General features: G+C 44.9%; 1 protein-coding gene across 1 annotated transcript; it reads left to right on the top strand.

Moving 5' to 3' along the window:
• Positions 1–1,507: 1,507 nt before the first annotated feature.
• Positions 1,508–23,768, top strand: LOC101664547 (myosin regulatory light chain 12B). The gene is made up of 4 exons (XM_004702883.2): positions 1,508–1,608; positions 15,826–16,028; positions 19,697–19,858; positions 23,351–23,768. The coding sequence occupies exons 2-4, from the start codon at positions 15,845–15,847 to the stop codon at positions 23,521–23,523; spliced, it is 519 nt and encodes a 172-aa protein (XP_004702940.1). The 5' UTR covers positions 1,508–1,608; positions 15,826–15,844; the 3' UTR covers positions 23,524–23,768.
• Positions 23,769–24,022: the final 254 nt, after the last annotated feature.

Genomic DNA, 24,022 nt, shown 5'->3' with positions numbered 1-24,022 from the left:
CAGACAGAGCAGCGAGCCTTGTCTGCACGGTCCTTCCCTGCAGCATTGTACGCAGGGCAAGGCCCTTTTCTGAAAGTGCAGTTCATAACTACTGGTATTTATAGCCATTATTTTTAATTACTACAATTACATTATGGCATGGTTTGCCATAGTTCGTTATTTCCCAAGCACTAGATGTTTAGATAACCAGTTTTTATTTTAATACGTATTATCTTTTTTCAGAGGCTTATTTTTTTAGAACACTGTCCAATAGAACTTTTCTGTGGTGATGAAATGTTCTCTGCGTAATAAGATCACGCATGGCTATGCATGTGTGGCTACTTAAACACTTAAAGTATGTTTAATACGACAGAGGAACTAAAATCTAATTCATTAAAATAGCCACGGGTTGTTGACTATCGGACAGGAAACGACCCTTAAGATTATAATCAAAAGTAAAGTTCTTGTTTTGCTAAAGAGCATCATGGGGGGGACGTGTGTGTGTGTGTGTGTGTGGTTTTAATGTCGTGGGGGACGGGGTGTGTGTGTGTGGTTTTAATGTCATGTGGGGGACGGTGTGTGTGTGTGTGTAGTTTTAATGTCTTTAATTTCCCAACAAAATACTTTAAAAATTTGTGCTTGCAAGGAAAAATTTTTTTATTTTTTTATTTATTTTTTCTTTTTTTTTAAACCAAACTCACTGTCATCGAGTCAATGCTGACTCATTGAGACCCCCTGTGGGTTTCCAAGAGCCATTGGTGGTTTCAAACTGCTGACCGTGTGGATCACAGCCCAATACATAACCACTAGGCCACCGGTATTCCTGCAAGGAAAATTAAAACAGCCATAGGCTGTGGCCAAAGCCAGATAGCAAAACCAACCGGTTGCCTTGGCGTGGATTTCCCTCATGGGAATCCTATTACACAGATGCCCCCCAAGGTTTCCAAGACAGCGGGGTGTCCTCTTCTTCCGCTGAGCGGGCTGGTGGGTCACACCTCTCAGCAGCCCAGTGCATTAACCACTGCGCCACCAGGGCTTCGCGAGGCCCGGGAAGGACCCCTAAACCTAATCCTTAACGGGGTGAAAAGGAAGGGTAGGGGTTTGGCGAGCGGGCTGGAGACTACCCGGCCACCGCCCTCTCTTCCTAAACATTGCATAGGATGTAATCACATAGCGAGAGCTGTACTTGTATTTGCATATCTGGCTACCGGGATGGGCCGCTTCCGGTGCCGGCGGACTCCGCCCCCCACGCCCGCCCGCGCCGCTCCGGAATGCGGAAGGGCGCGGGGCTCGGCCACCGGAGATCCCGGGGGGGGCGGGGGCCGCGGGGCGCGGCATCTGTGGCGCCGCAGGCCGAGCCAGGCTGGGAGGCCGAAGAAAGTCCGACCAAGTTGCGTGCGCTCTTAGTTCCTCCGCTCCAAGCCCCCCCAGTTCTTGGCGGACCTTCCAGGCCGTGCCGCATCCGCGCGGGAAAGCCACCGACACCCCCATTCCCGAGTTGGACCCGCGCACCTTCCGGTCCGCCTCCCGAGGCAGGAAGTGCCCGGCGCCCGCTGTCGCGCCCGCACCCAACCCGCCACCGTCGCTGCTCGCTCCGCTCCGGGCGTCCCCATCTCGTGTCTGGCACTGGTGAGTGACGCCCGGCCCCGCGCTCGACCGCATCCCTGCCCCGCATCCCAGCCTCGCGCCGCCTCACCTACTGGAGCGGACAGGGAGCAGCCACCCCCTGCACCTGCCGGCTCCGGCCTGTGGCCGGTCGGCCCCGCCGGCGGCAGGGGAGGGGACCGCGGGGCAGGAAGTGAAGGGGGAGGGCCTGCGGGAAGGTCCTGGCAGTGACTCCGAGCTTGGGGTCGTGGGGTCGGGGAGTTCCTGGGCGATCACAGCCGGGCTGGGGGGTCGCCCCGCTGACTTGGGTGGCCGGCCCCATCCGCGCGCCGCTGGTCCGGCGTCACCTGTAGGGCTCTGCACACCTGGCGGTGGCACCGACTGCTCCGTGGCTCCCGGTCCATTAGGCTCTTGCTCTGCAGCCCACACCACGAGAGATGCTTTGGGAAGTGAAAGCCTATCTTCTAGTTCCTAGAATCTGGTACATAGTGAAGTGTCAATGGCAACCATTAGATACGGGAGTCCGTGACTCGTAGAGGCCGAAATGCAATGATTTCCTACAAAAGTTACAGCCCCCACCCACTGTATCTTGCATCCTGTAAGGACTTAATGTATTAGTGTTGAATCTAGAAAAAAGCAAATAGCTGAAATCAGGAAATACTTCCTGAAAGCATCTAAAATCACATAAAAATCCTCAGATTCAGATGAGAAAGCTTAGAGGATCTTTCCAGCAGGATTTCAGTGGGGCCGTAACACGAGCAAAAACTCACAAGTGGGTTGCGGGAAAGGGTGACCACAAAGGAGATCACCCGCACAGAGCAGAACTTGAAGACGTAATAGTTGGAAATAAGCGTAGCTATGTAAGTGGGATTTTTTTTAACCCATGTTTTGAAAACCTGGCAAGAAATAAAAGATTATGTAAGATGCATTAGAGGCACTTTCGAATTCTTCACGAAAGGAGTTATGAAGAAAGGAGTATTTACAGGTTTAGTTTGGCAGCCTTTCAATACGGTAAATTTAGAAGGATCTTTTGGCAAGAAAAAAATCCGCATTTTAGAGAATTCAAAAGCACCTTTTCAATTATCTTGTGAAACCTGTGGTTTAATAATTGAGGAAACCACACCCCAGAGAGGTGAGGTAATTTGCCTAAGGTCACTTGAGAGATTCCTTTGTGCCACCCTGTTTGTTCCCTGTTCCTTGGGTGGACTGCCCAGGACTTGAGATTAATGGCATACCTTTTTGTTCCTGCAGGCTCTTGTCTGATGCCTGGTGAAACCATCCACTCCCCAGCCCCACTTAGAAAACAAACTTTTTATTGTGATTTGAGTGAAAGTTTACACAGCAAAATGATTTTCCATCCCCAACCCTCACACAATTTTATGACAGTATTTATGACAGTGATTGCAGCCCCCACCTTGGACCTACATTCCTTTCCCCTCCTCCTCCCTCTGCTGACGTTTTCCTGGGCCCTCCTCTCATTCCACCTTCTTTCCAATCCCTTCTAGCCTTCTGAGCATTGTCCCTGGGCACACCTGCCCTTGCGCTCCCATGTGGTGGATTGTTCCACGGTGTACGGACTTCCCTGTTGTAACTGTTCATGGTAAAGACCTGTCTAAGACTGGAGATTGAGCCACTGGTGGGAGTCCAGTTCCAGGCCTGAAGGCTAACCAAGGGCCATAGTCTCAGGAGTTTACCAGTGTTACACACAAGCCAGCGTGATCGTTAATTTTTATGATTTTGTGTTTTCCACATTTGCCCTCCCACTCCAGGACCTTCTAATGGGATCCCTTTCAGAGCAGTTGGTAGTGTTTGCCAGGCACCAGCTCATTCTGGTCTCAGGGCCTGAGGTCAAAGTTCAGTGTCCATTATTAGTCTTGTGACTAATTGACTTATTGCATTTTCTTCATTCTAATTTGCTTAGAATGGGGAGACACCTAATGCGATAATTTCAATAATCGCTGACCCTCATATTCATCTATGCTTTATTGAAACTGAGTTTGAACAGAAGGAAGTTGTGAAGGCCGGATCCCCAGGTAGGGTTTGATAGGTTGGAAAGATAAGAGCTGAAAGGGGCTAGTTGTCCCTTCATCCCAAGATTCAAAGACACCAGATATCATCAGGCTCCAGGGCTTGTATAACTGGCCCCCTGCACTCCACCTTGGCTACTAACTGAAAGATTAGCAGTTCAAATCCACCCAGAGGTACCTCAGAAGAAAACTGATGATCTACCGCTGAAAGATCACTCCAAAACTCAAACTCATTGCCATTGAGTCAATGCTGACTTACAGCGACCCGATAGGACAGGAAGAACTGCCCCTGTGAGTGTCTGAGACTAATCTTTCTCTCCAGCTGATGAAGAAAGATCAGTCATTGAAAAGCCCGTGGCTTGCAGTTCCATTTTGAAACACTTGGGGGTGGGAGGATTATACAAACTCTGGATCCTGGTATTGATTCTGGCTCTTGTCCTTGGATGAAAAGACCCTAGATTAAAAATTGTTCTCTCGAGACCCATTTATTAAGCCTCAGGTGAGACACAGTTATCTGAGTGAGGAAAAACTTCAGCATGTTCTCAGTACAGAGGCTAGTGGAATCCTCTGAATTGCAAATATGTTTAAGACTTCAAAAAAGTTCCTGGAAAAGTTCAATTATCTTTTGATTCAATTTTCCATAACTTTTTGAAGCTCCCTCATGTGATAGAGGACAAAGAAGATCACCACAAGGTCATGATTGATGTCAGAAGACTACAGGTGACAACCATTAGTAGGAATCTGTGCGCAATTGCAGGTTTTAAAAGGCTACAGGATTGGTTCTGAGGTTTTAATTTCTGTAGACTTTCTTTGATTACTGTTAAAGGAGTATCTTCTGCCACTCAGACATTCCGCTTCTGTGATTCTGAATTAGAGTAGGTGCAGGGCAAGCCTGTTTCAAGGTGTAAAGCCAATCTCCTCTGAAAACCTGGTTTCTGCAAGATACAGAATTTTAAGCATCGCAAGGGAGCTGACTGATTATAAGCATTAGACAGGTATTTCATATAGCACTGCTTTGCAAACTAATTGAACCAATTATTGATTTATCCTAAACTTAATTCCCTCTCTTGATTTTGGGAGTCTGTTTCTCCAAGCAGATGGGAGTCTTCAAAGGAGCACCACGCCCAGAGCAAAACAACTGTGCTAGTTCATCTCAGTTTGACTCCGAAGTGGCTTTTGTGCACCTGTGTTTTTAGGCCCAGTGTCTAAAAGACACCTGAGGGCCTTGACTTGTGTGGGTTACTCGTCTTTCACGGGAGCCAGAAGTCTAGGCAGTAAACTAGGAGGTAGAAAACAACATTAAGCCAATTGGTTGAAATAACTTGGGAAACCTGATTCTCTTTGTACTAAGGAGTCCCTTAGCTTGTTTTTACACAAGGAGCGTTAGGAACTGCGTTCGTGTCCCTCAGTACAACAATGCTGTAAAACCACCTCAGAATGCATCGTACTAAGAACACAGCAGGATCCATCAAGTAAGACAGACTTGTTGAGGAGACTCAGCAAGAAATCTAATGCTAATGTATTTGTAAAGCTTGAGCTTCAGACACGTCTCTAGTTATGCTATTTAAAGTTTGCTTAACTTAACTGATAAGAAATTCTAATTCAAGAGTTAAAATATCTACACCATTAGTGACTTTAAGAGAAATTACTCATATTCAAGAAGAGACCCTTAAAGCACCGCTAATATTCTCACAGCAAGCCTGACTGGGAGGAGCCTGCAGGATTTGGGCAGGGCACTGCTTCAGAGCCCAATGCCTGAGAGTTGCAGAGGGGTGTGGTGAGCTGCAGGCCCATCCTCTTCACTGGCTTAGCCGGACTCCGGACTCAATGGTCATTCACAGCTTGTGACTGCCCTCTGAGCTTGTACTTTATTTTTGTGGCTTAATAGAACCCAAGATTGCAAAACCTTGAAAACTCCTAGCACAAGTTTATTCACCACCTTGCCGGGCCACAAACGGAAGAGAAGCACACATGTTTGCAAGAAACAGGTTGGTGGGCAGGGGAACTGACCTCATCCTGCATTCACGTGCCATTTCTCTTGAAATCCCTCTTAATTCTCTACATACAACCCACAACACTCACAGTGATGGTGCTAAGACACAGTCTTCAGGCACCCGCCAGCACTGCACCCTAAAATTTAATTTTAGTGCCCTATAAGTTCAACTGCTAGCTTTTTCCAGATCCATTAAGACAGCGGTTCTTAACCTGTGGGTTGAGACCCCTTTGGAGGGTCGAACGACTCTTTCCCAGGGGTCGCCCGATTCATAACAGTAGCAAAATTACAGTTATGAAATAGCAATGAAAATAATTTTATGGTTGGGGTCACCACAATATGAGGAACTGTATTAAAGGATTGCAGTTGAGAATACTGCTTTTAAGAGATTCAAGGGCAGTCTTACCTGCATCTGTAGATAACGATGCCAACCAACAAACAGGAGGAGTCTAAAGTTCTCCAAGGGAAGAGCATGCCGCAAGACTTAATAAAAGGCCTTGGAAAGCCACCCGGAAACACGAGCCTCAAAATCCAAGAGCGCTTACTTCTCAGGGGTTCATGAAAAGAGGGCCACATGTTCCAGTCCCAGGCTTTCCAGGGTCCCTCCAGGAAGGATAGCTTTGGATTTCATCCTCATTGCCATTTGTGTTAGGAGAATGAAAACTCAAAAATGCTCTGTAGAGACCCCGTATCACCCCTTAACTAGGGCAGAGATCAGCCTCCAGATGAGGGACTCCTCGGCCTCCGGTTTGGGTGCGTGCTCCTCCCTTCTCTGGATGTTTGTCTGTCTGTTCTTGTCCCCCTTGTGTAAGGCTTCATCCTCTAGTATACGGCACCCCCCTGCCATTTTCTAGCTGAGTGTCTGCAGTCAACTTGTTTGTTTTATTTGCCCCAATGTTCTCCTCCCAGAAAGGGGGAGAACAATAGTACCAGTAGCATACATTTTTCTGAGATTGAAATTGTAAATTAAAATAAAATACTGAGACCAGCACCTGGTACACATGAATACTTAGGTACAATTCCTCTCAGGGCTGGGACAAGGAGTCCATGAGGAGTTTGGGTAAGATCCCTGAGGAGGAGAACCAGCCCAGTGGAACCATGCTAAATAAAAAGCCATATTCTGAGAGTCAGATCCAGGACTCTTATAGTAAGCATATGTGTATATACTTTGGTCTGCAACAGCAAGAAAGCACATGTATGGATTCTATTACTTTTGACTGAGAACCCGCTGTGTGCAAGACAGTCCATGGTGGAGACACTGTCATTAAAATGCATACATAAAATGACATGACCATGGAATGCTAATGAGCAGTCCCAGAGAATGAATCACTGACAAGCACAGGACAGATTAATCATCGTTGGTGATGAAAATTTTGAACCGTGGTTGCCTAGGAGAGAGGGAATGATGGACTTCAAGGGAATTTCTGAAGCAATGTTAAAATGAATATATACCTTTATAAAAAGCCTGCTAGTATCTGTACATATCACTGTACATAAATTTCACAGCAGTAAAACAATGATCTGGGAGTTCAGAGCTTGGGAAGTTAGTTTACTACCAACTGAAGTGATCATAAAACCTGTAATAAAGAAGTGGCAGTATGGTAATTAAGTGGTTTAAAAAATTGCTGTGGAATAATTTTTGACACCTAGTGACCCTACCAGACAGGGTAGAAGTGTCCCCACAGGATTTCCGAGGCTATAAATCTTTCCAAAAGTGGATGTCTCATCTTTCCCTTCTGGAACGGCTTGTGGATTTGAACTGCTGGCCTTTTGTTAGCAGTTGAGTGCTTTAACCACAATGCCACCAGGGCTCCTTGTTTATTATTATAGCTATAGATTAAATACTGGTAAATTGGCAGTGCTAGTAACAGTTTTAATCCAAGACTGACTGACTGAACATGTGGCTATTTGATTAAACCCAATCAAGGTCTGCCCCACTGCACAATTCTCAGGAGGATGGTGAACTTCAAGTTCTTCTTTTCCTGTGTTTTCTTAGAGCTATTCTACACATTTGTTTCATCAGCATTGCTTCAATGTATATGAAAACTCAGTCTGTTAGGATTTGACTGTAGAGGAGAGCTGATGCTAGGAAATAGATTTGCCTTACACTAGTAGCTTTGAAAAGTTTTTTTAAAGTTTAATATTAAACCCAAAATAAGTAAGAGAAACAGTGTGTGAAGTTGAAGATAGATAGGTAGAAATAAAATATTTTTTATGTTAACTGCCACTTGGTGATTTTGGACACTTTCTTTAATATCTTTGATAGCTTCTCTTCCTTCCTTGTAAATTGGGCATGTTAAATTTATTGCACAAAACGAACCTCACAAAATGCCAAGGACACTGGTCACTCAGTAAAGGCCAAGCTGTAAGTTGAGTAACCATTCTTTTCCTGGTCCCAGGGTAGAGCAGTGGGCCCAGGGCGTTTGGGGAAAAACAGCAAGAACAAAAGTAAGAAACTGCACGTTGGTGCCTTGGTGGTGGTGGGGGAGACCAGCGCCAAAGCTGGAAAGGTCTGTCTCGAGTGGGGTAAGGGGGCCTTGAGGGCCATGCTTAGGCAGTTAGAGCCAGACTGTGAGAAGAAGGCGTAGATGGGATTTGTGTTTTAGATCTGTCTGGCCAGGATGTCAAAGGATAGTTTTGGTGGACCAAGAGGTAAAGAGACTGGTTTGAAAGGTACACAGACATCCTCCACAAGAGAAGATGACGAGGGCCTGGTTTATGGTGGAGGCCCGGAGGAAGGAGAGCGGTGAGCCTGTCTGAGAAGAATGTCAGAGGCAGGAAGAGCTGTGCGTCATGGTGACTCGGAGGTTTCTGGTGTGGTGGGTGGGTCAAGGATGTTGCCAGTAGCTAAGAGAAAGTTTATGCAGAGAAAGAGGGTGATTTCCATTTTCAGCATGTTGATTGTGAAGTGTCTGAGATACCCAAAGGGGTGCCATTCATAAGCAACTGAATATTTAAATCTGAAACTCAAGAGAGAGGCCAGGCCTGGAGAAATGCAGGCACGATGGGGGGTCCTGACTGGGGGGTCCTCGAGAGCAACGAGGAAAGCAGAGTAGAGGAACCTCGGGCTATCAATAGCCAGCATACGAGGACATGTCCATGTTTGAGTAGGTGGAGGAGATAAACGCCCAGAAGGAACCGGAGGAGTGGTCACAGAAATGGAAAAACCGTAGTGTAAGTTGGTATTGGAGGAACAGTGGTTATGCTTTGAGCTGCAATGGAAAGGTCAGCAGTTCGAAACCACCAGCGGCTCCGTGGGAGAAAGACGGGACTTGCTATTTTTGTAAAGAGTGATAGTTCACTGTCTACAGAGCCCCTGTGAGTCAGCACTGACTCACTGGCAGGGAGTTGTCACCAAGTTGATGACAGCATTTGACATCAAGTCTTTCTAATCTGATATCCAGCAGCTGTAGCAGAAATACCGGATGTGGGTGGGGTAGCAAACATATCATTGGAACCTTTAGAGGTCCAAGATCAAGGTGCTGGCTCCAGGGAAAGGCTTACTCTGTCAGAGGAGGATCCTTGTCTTCTTTCAGCATCTGTGGGTCTGGTGTTGCCTGGACATCTCGGTGTGCCTTGGCATCAGCATTCCCCTGGGTCTAGGAGAGTCTCAGTAGCGTCTGCTCTTGCCGCTTCTCTCTGGGTTGTAGTGAGGCCCCTTTTCTTTTCATCCACATAAGATAAGGGACCCCGGCGGATAGCTGAAAAGTCAGCAGTGCCAAACCACCAGCTGCAGCGAGGGAGAAAAACGAGGCTCTTGTAAAGTATTACTGTCACGGCCGACTGGCTCGCTGTGGTGCACCATGCAGCTTCTCAGTTTTTACATAGGCAAAGGACGGAAGGGCCATTTGACTGGAAGCAGATGTGGAGGATAAGGGCCGGAGGGTACCGCTTAGCCATGCAGAGTAGCCAACCTGTTTCCCGCTGTTCCAGTATTTGATAACCAGAGCACACACAAACAGAAAGAATCTCCTTTCGTCGCTGCTGTTAATTGTGAAAGAGTTTTATTCTTCGCCACATCCCCAAATTTGGACACTGGGGCAGTTCCAAGGTGTCCTGGAAAGGGTCTCTAGCTGTAGATGAAATCCCCACGGAGTTGTATGCTCACCCCCCACTTCCTGGGAAAGCAGAAATTGTAATAACCATTACAAATATCTTGAATTGTATGTTAGCTGTTTTGTCTCTCACACATGCAGTATTAAGCCAACGACTTTTCTAATTGTGAAATTGGAGCTCTTTTTCTGTGTAGTGTATTTTATTTTCTTCCCTTGAAATTAAGGCAAGTTGTTTAATATTTTCCATATGAATTTCATTTTATTTTAGTGCATAAGATTCAGAAGCATGTAAACATCAAAGAACATTATGAACAATAAAACAAAAATTAAAAAGAAGAAACCAACAGGCAAATGAAGAAACAAATGCTTGCCAAATGTCAACACACTCCCTAAGATTCATAATCAATTAACTTAGGGATAAACTAGTAAACACACACACACACACACAAAAGATTTACAGTTTCAGGAGCCCACAGTTAGATCTACTGTCAGAATCACCCCAAAGGCAGTGAAGAGATAAAGATGATGCAGCCACACCCCAGGGAGACTGGTTAAAACTAGTGTATCAGATCGCACCATGGGGGTGATCATAACTGCCAAACCACCATCTCATTCCCCGGCCACACTGACATATTTGGGGGACACAGCTCAACCCAAGACAATTCCTAATAAAGTAGTGCATTCCTAATGAAATCGTGTCAGACCAGCAGAGTGGCTCAAGAAGATATGGACTGGATTTGGATATTTGAAAGCAGTTGTAGTAGGCTGTCGAAAACCAGATTGTAGTGGTGGGTTGAAAATAAATGGGAGGGGCTGGCAAAATAGTGGAGAAATTTAGAAGGTAAGGAGAAAGAATCCTTTCAGACTGACGGCACCGATACAGCTTTACCTTTTTAGCTGTGTGTGTGTGTGTGTGTGTGTGTGTGTGTGTGTGTGTGTGTAGGAGCCATATGTGTACATATACAGTAAAATCTATATACAATAGAGTCTACGGGAATCTTGTCAGAGAAGGAAAGCACAAATATTTCCCACTGGCAATGTTGCAAGAACCAGAAGGATAAAGTAACCCCACTGAGATCTTGCTCTGGTAGAGAATTGCTCCTAGTTTTCTTCCAAGACCCTTCCTTCCCTGTCTCTTGTAGTTGGAAATCACACGTGCATCATCAGGTTCCCTGCTCATTCCCTCCGGAGACATTTGCCCTAATAAAACCCTTGCGTGTTTATTCCCACCTTGGTGTCATCTTCTTATAAAACTTTTAAAACATCGGAACTCTTGGAATTAACTAAGAAACTCGAGTTAGCATGATGCAATCAAATGATTGTTTAAAAGTATCAATATTTACATGTGAAGCTTTTCTAAACGATTCTGCTACACATCATTAGCTGATAGCAAAACCAGAACCAGAAGCCAAGCCCATTGCCCTTGGTCAGTTCTGACTTGAGGGGAGGGCCCTTTAGAGGCTGTAAATCTATGAGAGCAGAGAGCCTCAACTTGGTCATGACCGGAACTAAGGGGTGAAACTCCTAGCTGTCTTCAGATTTAGTGCCTTTTACGTGGACTATAGGAGCCGTTCAGAATTCAGCTGCTAACTGAAGGTGGGGTTCATCAGCTGCTCTGAGAGAGAAGGCCTGGGGAGCTGCTTCCATAAGAAATAGAACCTACAAACCCCTCCAGGATCGCGAGGCTGCTCCTCGCTGTAGGGTGACTGAATCGGAATCAAGCCTGGAGCAACACCTATTTGAAGAATCAGAATCAAGGAGTTGTTTTTTTTTAAGTCATTTTATTGGGGACTCTTACAACAATCCATACAGCAATTGTATCAGTCACATTTGTGCATATGTTGCCATCCGCATTTTCAAAGCATTTTCTTTCTACTTGAGCCCTTGTTATCAGCTTCTCTTTCCCCCCCTCCCCCACTGCCCCACCCACATGAGCCTTTGATAAATTATAAATTACTGTTATTTTCATTTTCCAATGCTGTCTCCCTTCACCCATGTTTCTGTTGTTCGTCCCTAATCATTGAATTTTTTTAAAAATCATTTTATTGGGGCCTGGTACAACTCATCACAGTCCCTACATAATCCATTGTGTCAAACACATTTGTACATATTTTGCCATCATCATTCTCAAAACATTTGCTTTCTACTTGAGCCCTTGGTATCAGCTCATTTCCCCCTCCCTCATGAACCTTTGATAATTTACAGTCCCTACATAATCCATTGTGTCAAACACATTTGTATATATTTTGCCATCATCATTCTGAAAACATTTGCTTTCTACTTGAGCCCTTGATATCAGCTCATTTCCCCCTCCCTCATGAACCTTTGATAATTTATAAATTATCATTATTTTGTCTTGTCTTACACTGTGTGACGTCTCCCTTCATCCACTTTTCTGTTGTCTGTACCCCAGGGAGGAGACTATATGTAGATCCTTGTAATAAATTCCCCCTTTTTTAACGTGAGCAAAATGTCTAATTCACCAGGGTTCTGTCTCTGACTTACCCTTCAATCTAATTAAGGTCAAATAACAGACAGGAATGAGAAGATGATTCACATTTGTTGAGAACAAGTCAGTGGGGAGGGGAAGAGGCAGGGGAGGGAACTGGACAGGAGGGCATCGGGAATTCTTCAGGGACTCTAAGGTTCAACATGACACTACTAAGCCACGCTGTGGGGTGTTTTTAATGTACAAGAGAGAAGCAGACAATGTGCAGGTAGTTAAAAGTCTGAAACCCAAAGCCCTTGGGATCCAAGATATGTAACGTTTGCACACTAAGGAGCTGCAGAGAGAGGGAACAACCCTCCCCTCTGAGTCCAATTGCAAACTTGGCATGCCCAATACCTTGCTAGAGGAATTTACAGGACTCAATCCATGGCTTTGTAAGTAATGGCTTATTTTAGTGGAAGGATACAGATTAAGATCCGCCACAGGAAGGGACACACGGGCCAAAGTCCAGCTCCAAATGCCGTGGACAGGGTTCATGCTGCACAGAAACGATGTGTGACATTATACAAAGAATATTCCCAATCCAGGGACACTTAGCTGAGCCCTGGTGTCCGGAGTTTTTTGGGGGACTCCATTACATCAACATGGTTGATTGCCTGCGAGGCTGGCTCTAGGCCCCGGGTCTTCAGGTAAACAAAGATACTCTTGGCAGGACGGGCATTCCAAGGGTGTCAGGTTATAGCTCAGGACTTGAGGGCAAAGGCCTGAGCCCTCTTTGGGCAAGGCTAAATTCTGACTAACCAGGGGCCTTTTTTTTTTTTTTTTTAAACCTAAGTGGCACCCCTGACGTCCTTGGGTGGTCCCAACGATTTGCTCTGAGTTTTCACTAAAACGTAGGTTCTAATCCACACAGCAGTACCGTGGAAGAAAGGCCTGGCACCCTTTAATTCCTTGAGTGTAGTTGAAGATGCCAGGGAGTGCATTTCTGCCCTGAAACACACAGGGTTGGCATGAGTCAAAATCGAGACAGCAACGGAACATCCCGATTTCAGGGCAGTTGTGAAGGCTGAATGAAACATCGGATTAGAAAATTAGAGCTGAAGTTTGACCACCAGAACACTAAAGCTGGCAGTATAATTTTGTGCTTTATTTATATTATTTAAAACTGCAAATAATTGGAGTGAAAAGTGTCCATTTGGTTTCACATTTAAATTCATTGGTGATGTTGAGTGGTGTTGGAGGCCACTGCCCGGGCCCCAGTAGAGAATCTGAGTAGTTGGGGAGATGACATGCGGACACTTGAGAATTCGGCTATTTAAAATTGGTGTCACGTGAGAGGGAAGTCAGGGTATAGCTAGATGGGGTGCACAGCTGAGGAATGAGCTCTGGGGAAGCATCTTTTAGAAAGACACCTTTGGAACATTTGCCACACAGCAACTGTGTGCTATTGTAGTAAACATTAGCTCATTTACTTCTCATTTTGCCTTGAAGTAGGTCATCAGTAAAGATCCTGTGTACTGACGAACACCTGAGGCTCCAGTTGGGTTACATTGGGAGGGAAATGTGGATGATAGCGCCCTGGTGGCGTAGTGGGTTATGCATTAGGCTGCGGAAGTTAGAAGCCACCAGCTGCTCTGAGGGGCACAGACGGGCTTTCTACTCCCAGAAGACTGGTCTCAGAGCCCCAGAGGCAGTTCTTCTCTCCCTCTGACACAGTTGGAAGTGACTTCATGGACGTTAGTTTGCTTTGTTTTACTCTGTACTTGGATTACAACTCAATGTAAAAAATACCCCAAATTTTCACAACTCTGTCAGTAGGTCGCATCATGATAAACAAGAGTAAAGATCGAAGCTGCCAAGGGTTTTGTCTTGCTAGGACCCACAGTGAGTGCTCGTGGAAATGGCGGTCAGGAGATCAGGAGATGGCCTGCATTGGGTGAATGTGCTGCACATGACTTCTTTAAAGGTTGAAAAGCAGGAAGGTTACTTCGAGGACTAAGGTGCATTTGACCTACGTCACATCTCTTCTTATGCACGTGAAAGTCGGACACTGGAAAGGAAGACTAAAGAAGAATCGATGCATGTGAATTTTGGTGCTTGGAAGACTTGGGAAAGCACCATAGACTGCCAAAAGAACAAAGAAATCTGCCTTGGGAGATAGATAGCCAGACTGTTCCTCAGTGGTAAGGATGGCTAGACTTCATCTCACATACTTGGGACATGTTCCCAGGAGAGACCAGGCCCTAGAGGAGGACTTCAGACTTGGTCAAATAGTGGTGGTTGTCACGTGTCATCGGGTCGGCTCTGACCCAGAGCGCCCTATACACAACAGAAGGAAACACTGTCTCATCAATTAAGCTAGCTTGGTTCTAAGAGGATTACAGGGAATATTTTGGTTTGAGTGGTTCTTCCAGCCTACATGACTATAATGTCTCGATCTCGTGAGATTTAAAAATTGTTCTTCTGTTTTTCCCCAACAGTTCTATGGGCACATAATTCATGTATCATACAATTCAATAGTGCAATCACATCAAGAAGAGTTATACAGTCTTCACCACAATCAGTTTTAGAAAATTTTCCTCAATCTTGTATCCATCACTGTTAGCTCCCCATTTCCACCAACGTCCTCTGCCATGCCCCCAAGGAACCATTAATCCAGTTACTGTCTCCCTAGACTTTCCTACCCAGGATTTCATATATAGAAAACTTTGAAAGCAAACAGCAACAAAAATCTAACAAGAATAGCAAAGTACAACAGATAAAAACCTCAGTCCAAAAGAAAGAAAGTTGAAAATATTAAAAACTAGAAAAAATTTAAATGGATCCCATGAGATATTTGGCTGTACATTAGCAATACTGGTTGTTTTTCTTAAATCATTTTATTAGAGGCTCATACAACCCTTATCACAATCCGTACATCAGTTGTGTAAAGCACATTTGTACATTCATTGCCCTCATCATTCTCAAAACATTTGCTCTCCACCTAAGCCCCTGGCATCAGCTCCTCAGCAATACTGTTTTTTGCTTGTGTTTGTGAAGCCCCCTCATGTAGTCTGAAGAAATTTTCTCTCTAGATAGCTTGTCTCTTCACACTTTTAAACAAACTTTCCATAAAAGATTTTTTTAATGAGATATCATTTATCTACTTTGTCTTGTGCTATTTGTGCTTATGTTATTATAGTAGTTAATCTACTGGTGAAAGCTATTAATCCTGTATCTTTTAATAATTGTATGGTTTTAATCTTCAACAGTTAGCTCCTTAATCCATTTGGAATTTGTTTTGTAAGTGATGTGAGGCATGGCTCTTGTTTCATTTTTCTGCCTGTAGGAATCCAATTCTCCCAATATTTGTTGAAAAGAATCTTCATGCCCATCACAAGGGCTTAGAGTATTTGTCAAGCATTAGTTGGCAAATATATGTGTGAGTTTACTTCTGGACTCTCAATTCTGTTCCATTGGTCTACATATCAGTTGTTATACCAGAATTAGGCTGTTTGAGTACTGTAGCTTTACTATATATTGCAACATCAGAAATGTGTTTTGTGTCTTCTTTAAAAATTGCTTCCCCCACCCCAGCCATTTACTTGTTGCATTGAAAGTAGGATTTAGATGTGTACCTACCCAACTGAAGTAATACTTTTGCATTAAGATAGGCTTACTCATTGGCTTATGCTGCATTCTTTTGACTTTATGCTTTATTTTGCTTTTGAATTCCAGAACTACCCAAACAGCCGCTATGTCGAGCAAAAGGGCAAAGACCAAGACCACCAAGAAGCGCCCTCAGCGCGCAACATCCAATGTGTTTGCCATGTTTGACCAGTCACAGATTCAGGAGTTCAAAGAGGCCTTCAACATGATCGACCAGAATCGAGATGGCTTCATCGACAAGGAGGATCTGCATGATATGCTTGCCTCCCTGGGTAACAGTCCATCTTAATATTAGTGTATTAGCTGGAATTCTTCCGATGCCTTTTATGTTTTTCTCATATGCCTTAAAGGAGGATCTGCATGATATGCTTGCCTCCCTGGGTAACAGTCCATTTTAATATTAGTGTATTAGCTGGAATTCTTCCGATGCCTTTTATGTTTTTCTCATATGCCTTAAAGGAGGATCTGCATGATATGCTTGCCTCTCTTGGTAAAGCTTTTAAGCCTTCATATTCCCACTTCCTAGGAATAATAATTCATCTCTTTAAGGCTCATGTTTTGTGTGTTGCTCACATATCCATCTCATTTAGTTCAGAAGGCCTACTGAGAGATTTCAGAGTTCAGGGAAGCCATGTTGGGGATTGGTCAGTCCTAAGGTGGGATGGAACTGCGGGGGGTGCGGGGTGGGGGGCAGGAGCAGTGGCCAGGTAAGTTGACACTGTAGATACTGTAGGCCTATCAGGTAGAAAGCCAGGAGATGTCTAAATAGCAGTATGTCAGAATTTCAAACAAAATTACAGTTCATAATGCCAACAGTCAGTAATGGTAATGAGTAAGAATGGTTGTGTCTGGGGAGGGAAGGCCGTTCTAGTAGAAAGGGTACAAAAGGGAGGGACTTCTATAAGACATCGGATTTAAGCAAACCTAATTGCCACTTGTTATTTTGAGTCAAACAAGCTTACTACCAGTGAGGCACTGCCGACTCAGAGCAACCCTGCAGGGTAGGTAGAACTGCTCCTGCGAGGTTCCCAGGCACTGTAATCTTTACGGCAATAGAGAGCCTTGTCTTTCTCCTGAGGAGCAGCTGGTGGTTTTGAACTGCTGACCTCTAAGATCGCAGCCCAACACGTAACCACTAGGCCACTGGGGCGCTGTTATTTAGAGCACATAGGTATTAATTTATTATTCCCTTTATGGTTCTAAAGGTTCCCTGGTGGCATGGTGGTTAAGCACTTTGCTGCTACCCAGAGAGCCGGTAGTTCAATCCCACCTGACTCTCGGGAGAAAGATGTGGCCATCTGTGTTGGTAAAGATCGCAGCCAGGGAAACCCCACGGGGCAGTTCTACTCTGTCCTGTTACCTAGTGCTGCTACCGTGCAAAATGCCACAAGGGGGTGGTGGTTAATAAACGTAAGCTCTCCCAGTTTAGGAGGCTTTACACCCAAATTCAGAGTCCTGTTCTAGGGAAAGACTCTCTGTGGACTGGAGGAAAAGGCCTTGTTTCCATTCAACGTCTGTGAGCCTGGCCGTCCTTGGAGATGTGCTTGTGTTTGACAGCGGTTTTCCTCTGGGTCTGGGGAGGTTCTTAGCACAGGGCCCCGGGGTCTAAAGGACACTCTCTACTCCTGGCCGCTTTTTCTTGCTGTTAGTCAGGTCCTTCTGCTCACGTCTCTTCTATAAAGGTGAAGCAGGCCATGCCCCCAGGAAATGCCCCTTACAGCCGATTTGGGCTGTGGCCTGAGTGATGGTGTTGCCTCCCCGCCCCATTCCCTGACCGCTGATAGGCTGATCCCATCGTGAGGTGGTGATTACATCCTCACATAAATGCCCAATTGCACTATTGCATTCCTTACTCTCACACTACTGAGACTCAGGCCAGTGGCCACGTTGACACATACTTTGGGGCAGACACTAGTCACTCCGCGATGGCAGCAATGATTGGAATGGGCTCCTTGGCTTTTGTTCTTTTTGACACTGTTTTGATCTTAGAAGGGAGGGAGGGAGGGACCTCAAGGTTCTCCATCTTCTGCCCAGAATCAGCACGGATTTCACAGTTGGGAATAAAGGAATGTCAAGCAAATTAGTCCTTAATAGGTCACAGCCACTGGAGCTGACAGCTGGGGAGGGAGCCTGCAGTCAGGAGCTGCATACGGGAAACTGCTTGGTAATTAGCCAGAAAGGGTAACATGGGAGGAGCAGAGGGCACAAGAAGGGATTTCAGTAGTCACAAAACCTTTCGCTGGAATTTATTCTCTTATCTTTTCTTTTCGCTAACATATTTTGAAAAACCCCAAGCATGCAAATGTGGGAAGAACAGCATCATGAATGGACGTCTTTAGTCAGCGCTTCCCGGTCTTGCTCGTGTTCAGAGTCACCGTCAGAGAGTACTCTTTGGGGCCGGTTACCGTAGGAGGAGGAGAATTGAGGGATTTAGCTGCATTTTAAAAATTGAACATTCTTGCTCAATAAGTGCTCATAGTAGATGCGCATTAAGTATTTATTGAATGCCCAGTGTTGGTCGACGAATAAGAGGCCTGTTTGGGAGCCTTCTGTTTGGGGGACCTCCTTCAATACCTTCAAAGATACGCATGTACCTTTCAAATTTACAAACTATGAAGGGGCTTCAAAAACTGTAGAAAAATTTCATTATCTGTACAAACTTTTTAAAGCCCCTTTGTATATTGGGTCCCTGGAGTGAGCCCATAGGTGCTTAGCCTAGACCGGGTAATTTTCACTCCCCTTCTCTGGGGACCTTTGGGTTGTTAGGACAGCCTGGGTTGTTAGTGCGCCTTCCTCCCGCTCCTGCCCTTCTCTTTAGCTACTCTGACTGATTCAGTGAGTTCTGAGATTAGTTTGGGACTGTTTGTATTAGTATGTTGAATGAGTGTAATGAGATAGGATTTATTTAAATTGTACTCAACTTCCAGGATCAATTATATATGAACTACAATTCTAGATTTGACTGTCATAAGCTCAGTGGAGTGTGGTGCTGAGATGCTTACTTGAATACGAATATCTAAATTCAGATGTTCTTTTCGTGCAGAATCATACTGATCAGTGGTGGAAGGTTCCTTCAGGCACCAAGTTCAGCCAGTCGGTGTAGAGATGAAAGGACACCGGCATAGCCAGGCGTAGAACCAGGAGTGAGGGGAAAGTTCTGTGCTGCGGTTCCCACACCGTGGGGCTCCCAAGTAGCTGGAGCACTAGGTTGTCCTTTGTGACTGTGAGTGTACCTGTCATTCTAAGTGGCTATCTCTCATCTTAGAAGGGAGGGGTCTAGACAGTGTCACCACTAGACTGGCATAGAGAGAAGTACTCCTTCGGAACTGCACTTAAAATCTGCCGTTACGAGTGACCCTAAGATTACTTGGTGGCATGTGTGAACAAAATTTGGGGATTGATTTGACAACCTATGAATTTCCATAACATTTCAAAAGAAGCCCTAATGTAAACCCACCTAATAGCTTTAACCTAAATAGCTTACTTACAAGTAAAAAATTTGAGACTCAATGATTTCCCGAGCAAATATACCGCAATAGAACAGATGGCTATTTAGATATTTTAATGATTGGCATTGCAATGACCCCTCTGGCACACCTTTTTGTTGTCCACATTCAAGATGTAATGCCTGGTACTAGTGGGTTCCTAATTTCAGGTATTTGGTTATGTTTTTAATGAAAAATAGTGACGGGATATTGACAGTAAGTACCATTCACCTAAGCCCAGCCTCCATGTTTGTAGGGATGCATCAGAGACCTTTAAAGTTGTCAAAACTTGTCTTTTAAAAATGTTTTGAATGCAAATCATAATGAAAAATTAATTTCATGTGACAGTGATGTAACTTTTTTAAAAAGTTGGGGAGCATAATAACAGTAGCAAAACGATTATTTATTGCGTGAGTTCTTTGCCCTGAAATGCTAACAATGGTGGACCTCTCTAGGGAAGAATCCAACCGACGCGTACCTGGACGCCATGATGGACGAGGCTCCAGGCCCCATCAATTTCACCATGTTCCTTACGATGTTTGGGGAGAAGCTGAACGGCACAGATCCGGAAGATGTCATCAGAAATGCTTTTGCCTGCTTCGATGAAGAAGCAACAGGTGGGCGCTATCGTTTGCCTCTAACACAGCAAAACAGTTGCCATGTCTTTTTAGAAAATATCATTTGGAATGAACATTTAACATAAATATGAATAACATTAGGCATGCTCGTTTTTTCTGCAAATCCCTGGGTGGCACAAAGGGTTAAGCACCCAAAAGGGAGTTCCACCCCACCCACAAGTTCTTTAGAAGGCCTGCTTCTGCAGAGTCACAGGCCTGACACGGCTCCGGATAGCTCTACTCTGCACGCTGGGGGCAGCGAACAGCACCAGCAATGTGTTCCCTGTGGTATTTTAGAGCTTCAGCTTGGTTCTCCGTGTTTCCGCTCCTGCTTATTTATCTCTGTTTGCACTGTTGACTTCATCTGTTGTTTGTTGAAGCAACTTATATTAGAAATCATAAACCAAGTACAGAATTTGGTAGAAAGCATAAAGTGTATCTGATTGTCAAATCTTCAGAATGGTTTTTAGTTCTGTGTCGTGTGGAGTGTTTTCTTGGTTTTCAGAATTTGCAGCGTCGGTTTCTGAATGAATCTGTGGGTGGTACCATTTCACCTCACTTGCCGCTTCCTGGCCCTTGTTCACGTGCTGCTGACAGCTAGCCCCAATCTAAACAAACTAGGCTTGGTGACCTGTTCCTGTTACAGAAGCCCTCCTGAGTCCCTACCGGATTCCCCCCTCAGTGATTTGGGGTGGAGCTGGGTGGGAGGAAGTTGCTTTCTGCGTCCTTCACACACAACATGATTGGCACCGCGTGAGGGTTTCAAAGTGTGGGGGAGATTCCATTACCTTTTAATCCCATGCTTCTCAGAATCTTCTGAAAATGTCCCAGAGTTCTTTTGAACGTTGCCTGATTTAGACCTAGCATCAAAGATTTTTCAAAAATTTGTGCTCCTTTTCATGGAAAATGTATTTGGAGTCTAGAAACTGGCATTGCTCATCGCTACTGGTCGTAAAAAGAGTTTGAGAAATTGATGGACACCTCTTAAAAAAATTTTTTTTTCCCAAAGAAAATCATTACATTCCCACATTGCTCAGAATAATATGTGTAACTATAGTTGAGACCAATCATCTGTAAAATTATGTATGTAATTTTGTAAATTAATTTTTCATTATATACAATATTTTAAAGATTTTGTGGTTTACATATAAGTATAAGGCTATCTTACTGAGTTCTCCAATTGTTGAATATTTCTTTAGGCTGGACATGGGGATTCTAAAGATCAGGAATATACAGAATTATGCAGTCTGTTTTATATCTGAATGAATAAATACACCAAAGTGTAAATGTCAGTTACAGAGTTACAGCTAAGACTAGAGTTGATGTAATCAGTACTCATTAGATACTTCTGTATTATTTAAATTTGCTTCAAAGAGAATGCATTTATTAAAATTTTAAAAAGCCTTAGGATGTTTAAGTATCTATGGCAGTGGTTCTCAATTTGTGCATCGTGACCCCTTTGGGGGTTGAATGACCCTTTCACAGGGGTTGCTGATTCATAACAGTGGCAAAATTACGGTTATGAAGTAACAACAAAAGTAATTTTATGGTTGGGGGTCACCACAACATGAGGAACTGTATTAAAGGGTTGTGGCATTAGGAAGGTTGAGAACCACTACTCCATGAAATCCCTGTGAGATTTCAAAGGAGCTCTGGTAGATTAGTGGCTACAAGTTGAGCTGCTAGCTGCAAAGTCAGCAGTTTGAAACCAGCTCCAAGAGGAAGATGAGACTTTTTGTTCCCATAAAGATTTACAAAGGAACCCTGCATACGGTCCCCAGCTTATTTGGCCTACGGTCTCTTTCCAAAAAAAATTTACTCAGCGCCCCCATGGCAAATAAGAGCTTTTGTACTGTAACCTACAATCCCAGATACAATGTGGGCATCTGCTGTGGCAGCCCCTGGGATCATTCCTGGAGGCCTGTGTGCACACCGGGTGTCGGGCTGCCAACCCCAAGGTCAGCACATGGAGGCCACCTGCTGTTCTCCTGTAACGAGTTCCCATCTCAGAGACCCACGGGGACAATGCTACCTTGTCCTGTAGGGGAATTCGACTCCGAATGACTCCGTGACTCTGCATTGTTCCGGAGCCCCTGGAAGGCCATGTTTGCCACTTTGGGAAACAGCGAGGGTTGCCGTGGGTTGGAGTCCCTTGGGCCGTTTGAGATACTCCTGCAGCTGAGCAACACGGAGAACCTGGTCAATAAATAAAGTTCAAGGAGTTAAGATTCTGGGTATTTGGGGTTTTCTGGTTGTTAAAATAATGCAAAGGGTTTTCAAAAAGTTTTGGGGGAAATTCCATTATATTTCAATTCCATTTTTCTCATGAACTTTTTGAGCGCCCCCACTTACAACACTTCTTGTTTTGTTTTTAAAGTTAGGACTGAGGGATTAAAATTTCAAGTGTTAATTTCCCGCAGGGCTCTATTACAAATGATGGGATTCTATTTGCCCTTGTTTCCTATTTTGTTTGTATAGTTATGGCTATTCTGAAATACCTTCTAAGAACGACCTGGTTTATCACGGTGTTTGTGAGGTAGGAACCTTACCAGAGAGAAACAATGTCTGTACTGAGACCTGGGAAAACTAGGCCAGTCCCTGGGCCTCGTGAGACAGGAAGCGGGCACACCTGGGCAGGCTCCTCAGAAAAGGGGTGGCGAAGTTGAGCCCCAAACCACGTGTGCTGGGCAGCCCTGCCAGTGCACAGCCGCCCCGAGGGGTCAGCAGACACCAGGTCTTTCATCCGTGGAGCCGCTGGCTGGTGGGAGCTGCCAGCGTTGCAGTTCTGAGCCGAACTTCACTGTTGCCGCCCAGGTGCCGTCATTCTTGGTGCTCAGAATTCCTTGGCCGTGTGCTGGCTCATGTTTATCAGGCACTGCGTCTCATGCTTTCTCACCACATTCGTCACTTAATTTTCAATATTACTATCATCTCTCTCCATTTTACAGAGGAGGGAAGCTGAGTTTAGTTCATCTCCTCAGTACAACCTGGGAGGGGGCAGCCAGCACTGGCTGCAGACCCGGTTTGGCCCTCAGAGCCTGTGCTCAGCCACATCACCACCGCGCTGCCTCGGTGGCTCCCTGAGCCAGCGCCGTGCTCCAGACAGGGCTCCAGTAACTAGATTCCTCCCCACACGGGAAGCGATCACTGGCTTCAGAAGTCCTGGTGGGGCTTCTCACCTCCGTGGGTCTGATTGGCTGCATAGCTTGGAGTCAGAACAACACAGCACATCCTCCGGGAGTGGCAGTTTGGGATTTCAGAGTAGACCTGCAGTTCTTTTGTTGGAAATGGAAAATCCAGAGCTTGAGCTTCACCCTGTGCTCCTCCTTACTCAACCTGTACGCTCTGGAAGTTTCCTTTATGGCTCCGTCTCAATGAAATGGGTCGGTCCTCTTGTGAAAAGTTTCAGAGAGAGAGACACATACACGCACCCTGATTTAGAAATGAGCCATTAAAGTGCTGGGAATGTTATTTATTCTTCTTGTCTTCCAGGCACCATTCAGGAAGACTACCTGAGAGAGCTGCTGACGACCATGGGAGATCGCTTCACGGATGAGGAAGTGGATGAGCTGTACAGAGAAGCCCCCATTGATAAAAAGGGGAACTTCAATTACATTGAGTTCACGCGCATCCTTAAGCACGGAGCGAAAGACAAGGATGACTGAACGAACTTGCGCTCAAACCTTCCATTTACCTGGTCTTCCTCTTCGATTTCCACGACACCTTCCCCGGCACCCTGCTCTCATAGAACCTGTTGCATGCACTCAGCTCCACAGCTTTACCGGTTTGGGGATGTATTTATTCCAGGCCTCTCTGCCACTTAGCACCTGTATATTGAGTCTGGGAGTGGGGACAAGATTGTAAATTGTATTGAAAAAGAGATTATGAATAAAAATCAACAAACGTGAAATCCCAGGAAAATATATCCGTATTTCTGTTTTGCTGGATTTTTACATTTTTATATAATAAAAATGCTATTTTGAAATAAAGATGATGCTGACTCAAGTGGAATACAATGACAAGTTAAACAAGTGGTAGTTGGGGTAGGGTAGTCTTTTTTTCAGGTTTTTAACTTCATGTAATTAAAATTTAATCTCAACTTGATTTTTCCAGAACAGTGTTCTCAGAATTTTTAAGTAATTTGCAGTAAAAACTATAGCTATG

Source organism: Echinops telfairi, unplaced genomic scaffold (assembly GCF_000313985.2).
Source record: "Echinops telfairi isolate 266 unplaced genomic scaffold, ASM31398v2 ScPeMD7_7400;HRSCAF=8409, whole genome shotgun sequence".
Lineage (NCBI taxonomy): Eukaryota > Metazoa > Chordata > Mammalia > Afrosoricida > Tenrecidae > Echinops > Echinops telfairi.
This window is presented reverse-complemented; position numbering and strand designations above follow the sequence as displayed.

Bases quoted from the DNA above. Each gene is read 5' to 3' on its own strand.
- LOC101664547 (XM_004702883.2), top strand. From the start codon at position 15,845: ATGTCGAGCAAAAGGGCAAAGACCAAGACCACCAAGAAGCGCCCTCAG. The intron at 16,029-19,696 runs GTAACAGTCCAT...GGACCTCTCTAG, and splicing joins TGATATGCTTGCCTCCCTGG to GGAAGAATCCAACCGACGCG. The intron at 19,859-23,350 runs GTGGGCGCTATC...CTTGTCTTCCAG, and splicing joins CTTCGATGAAGAAGCAACAG to GCACCATTCAGGAAGACTAC.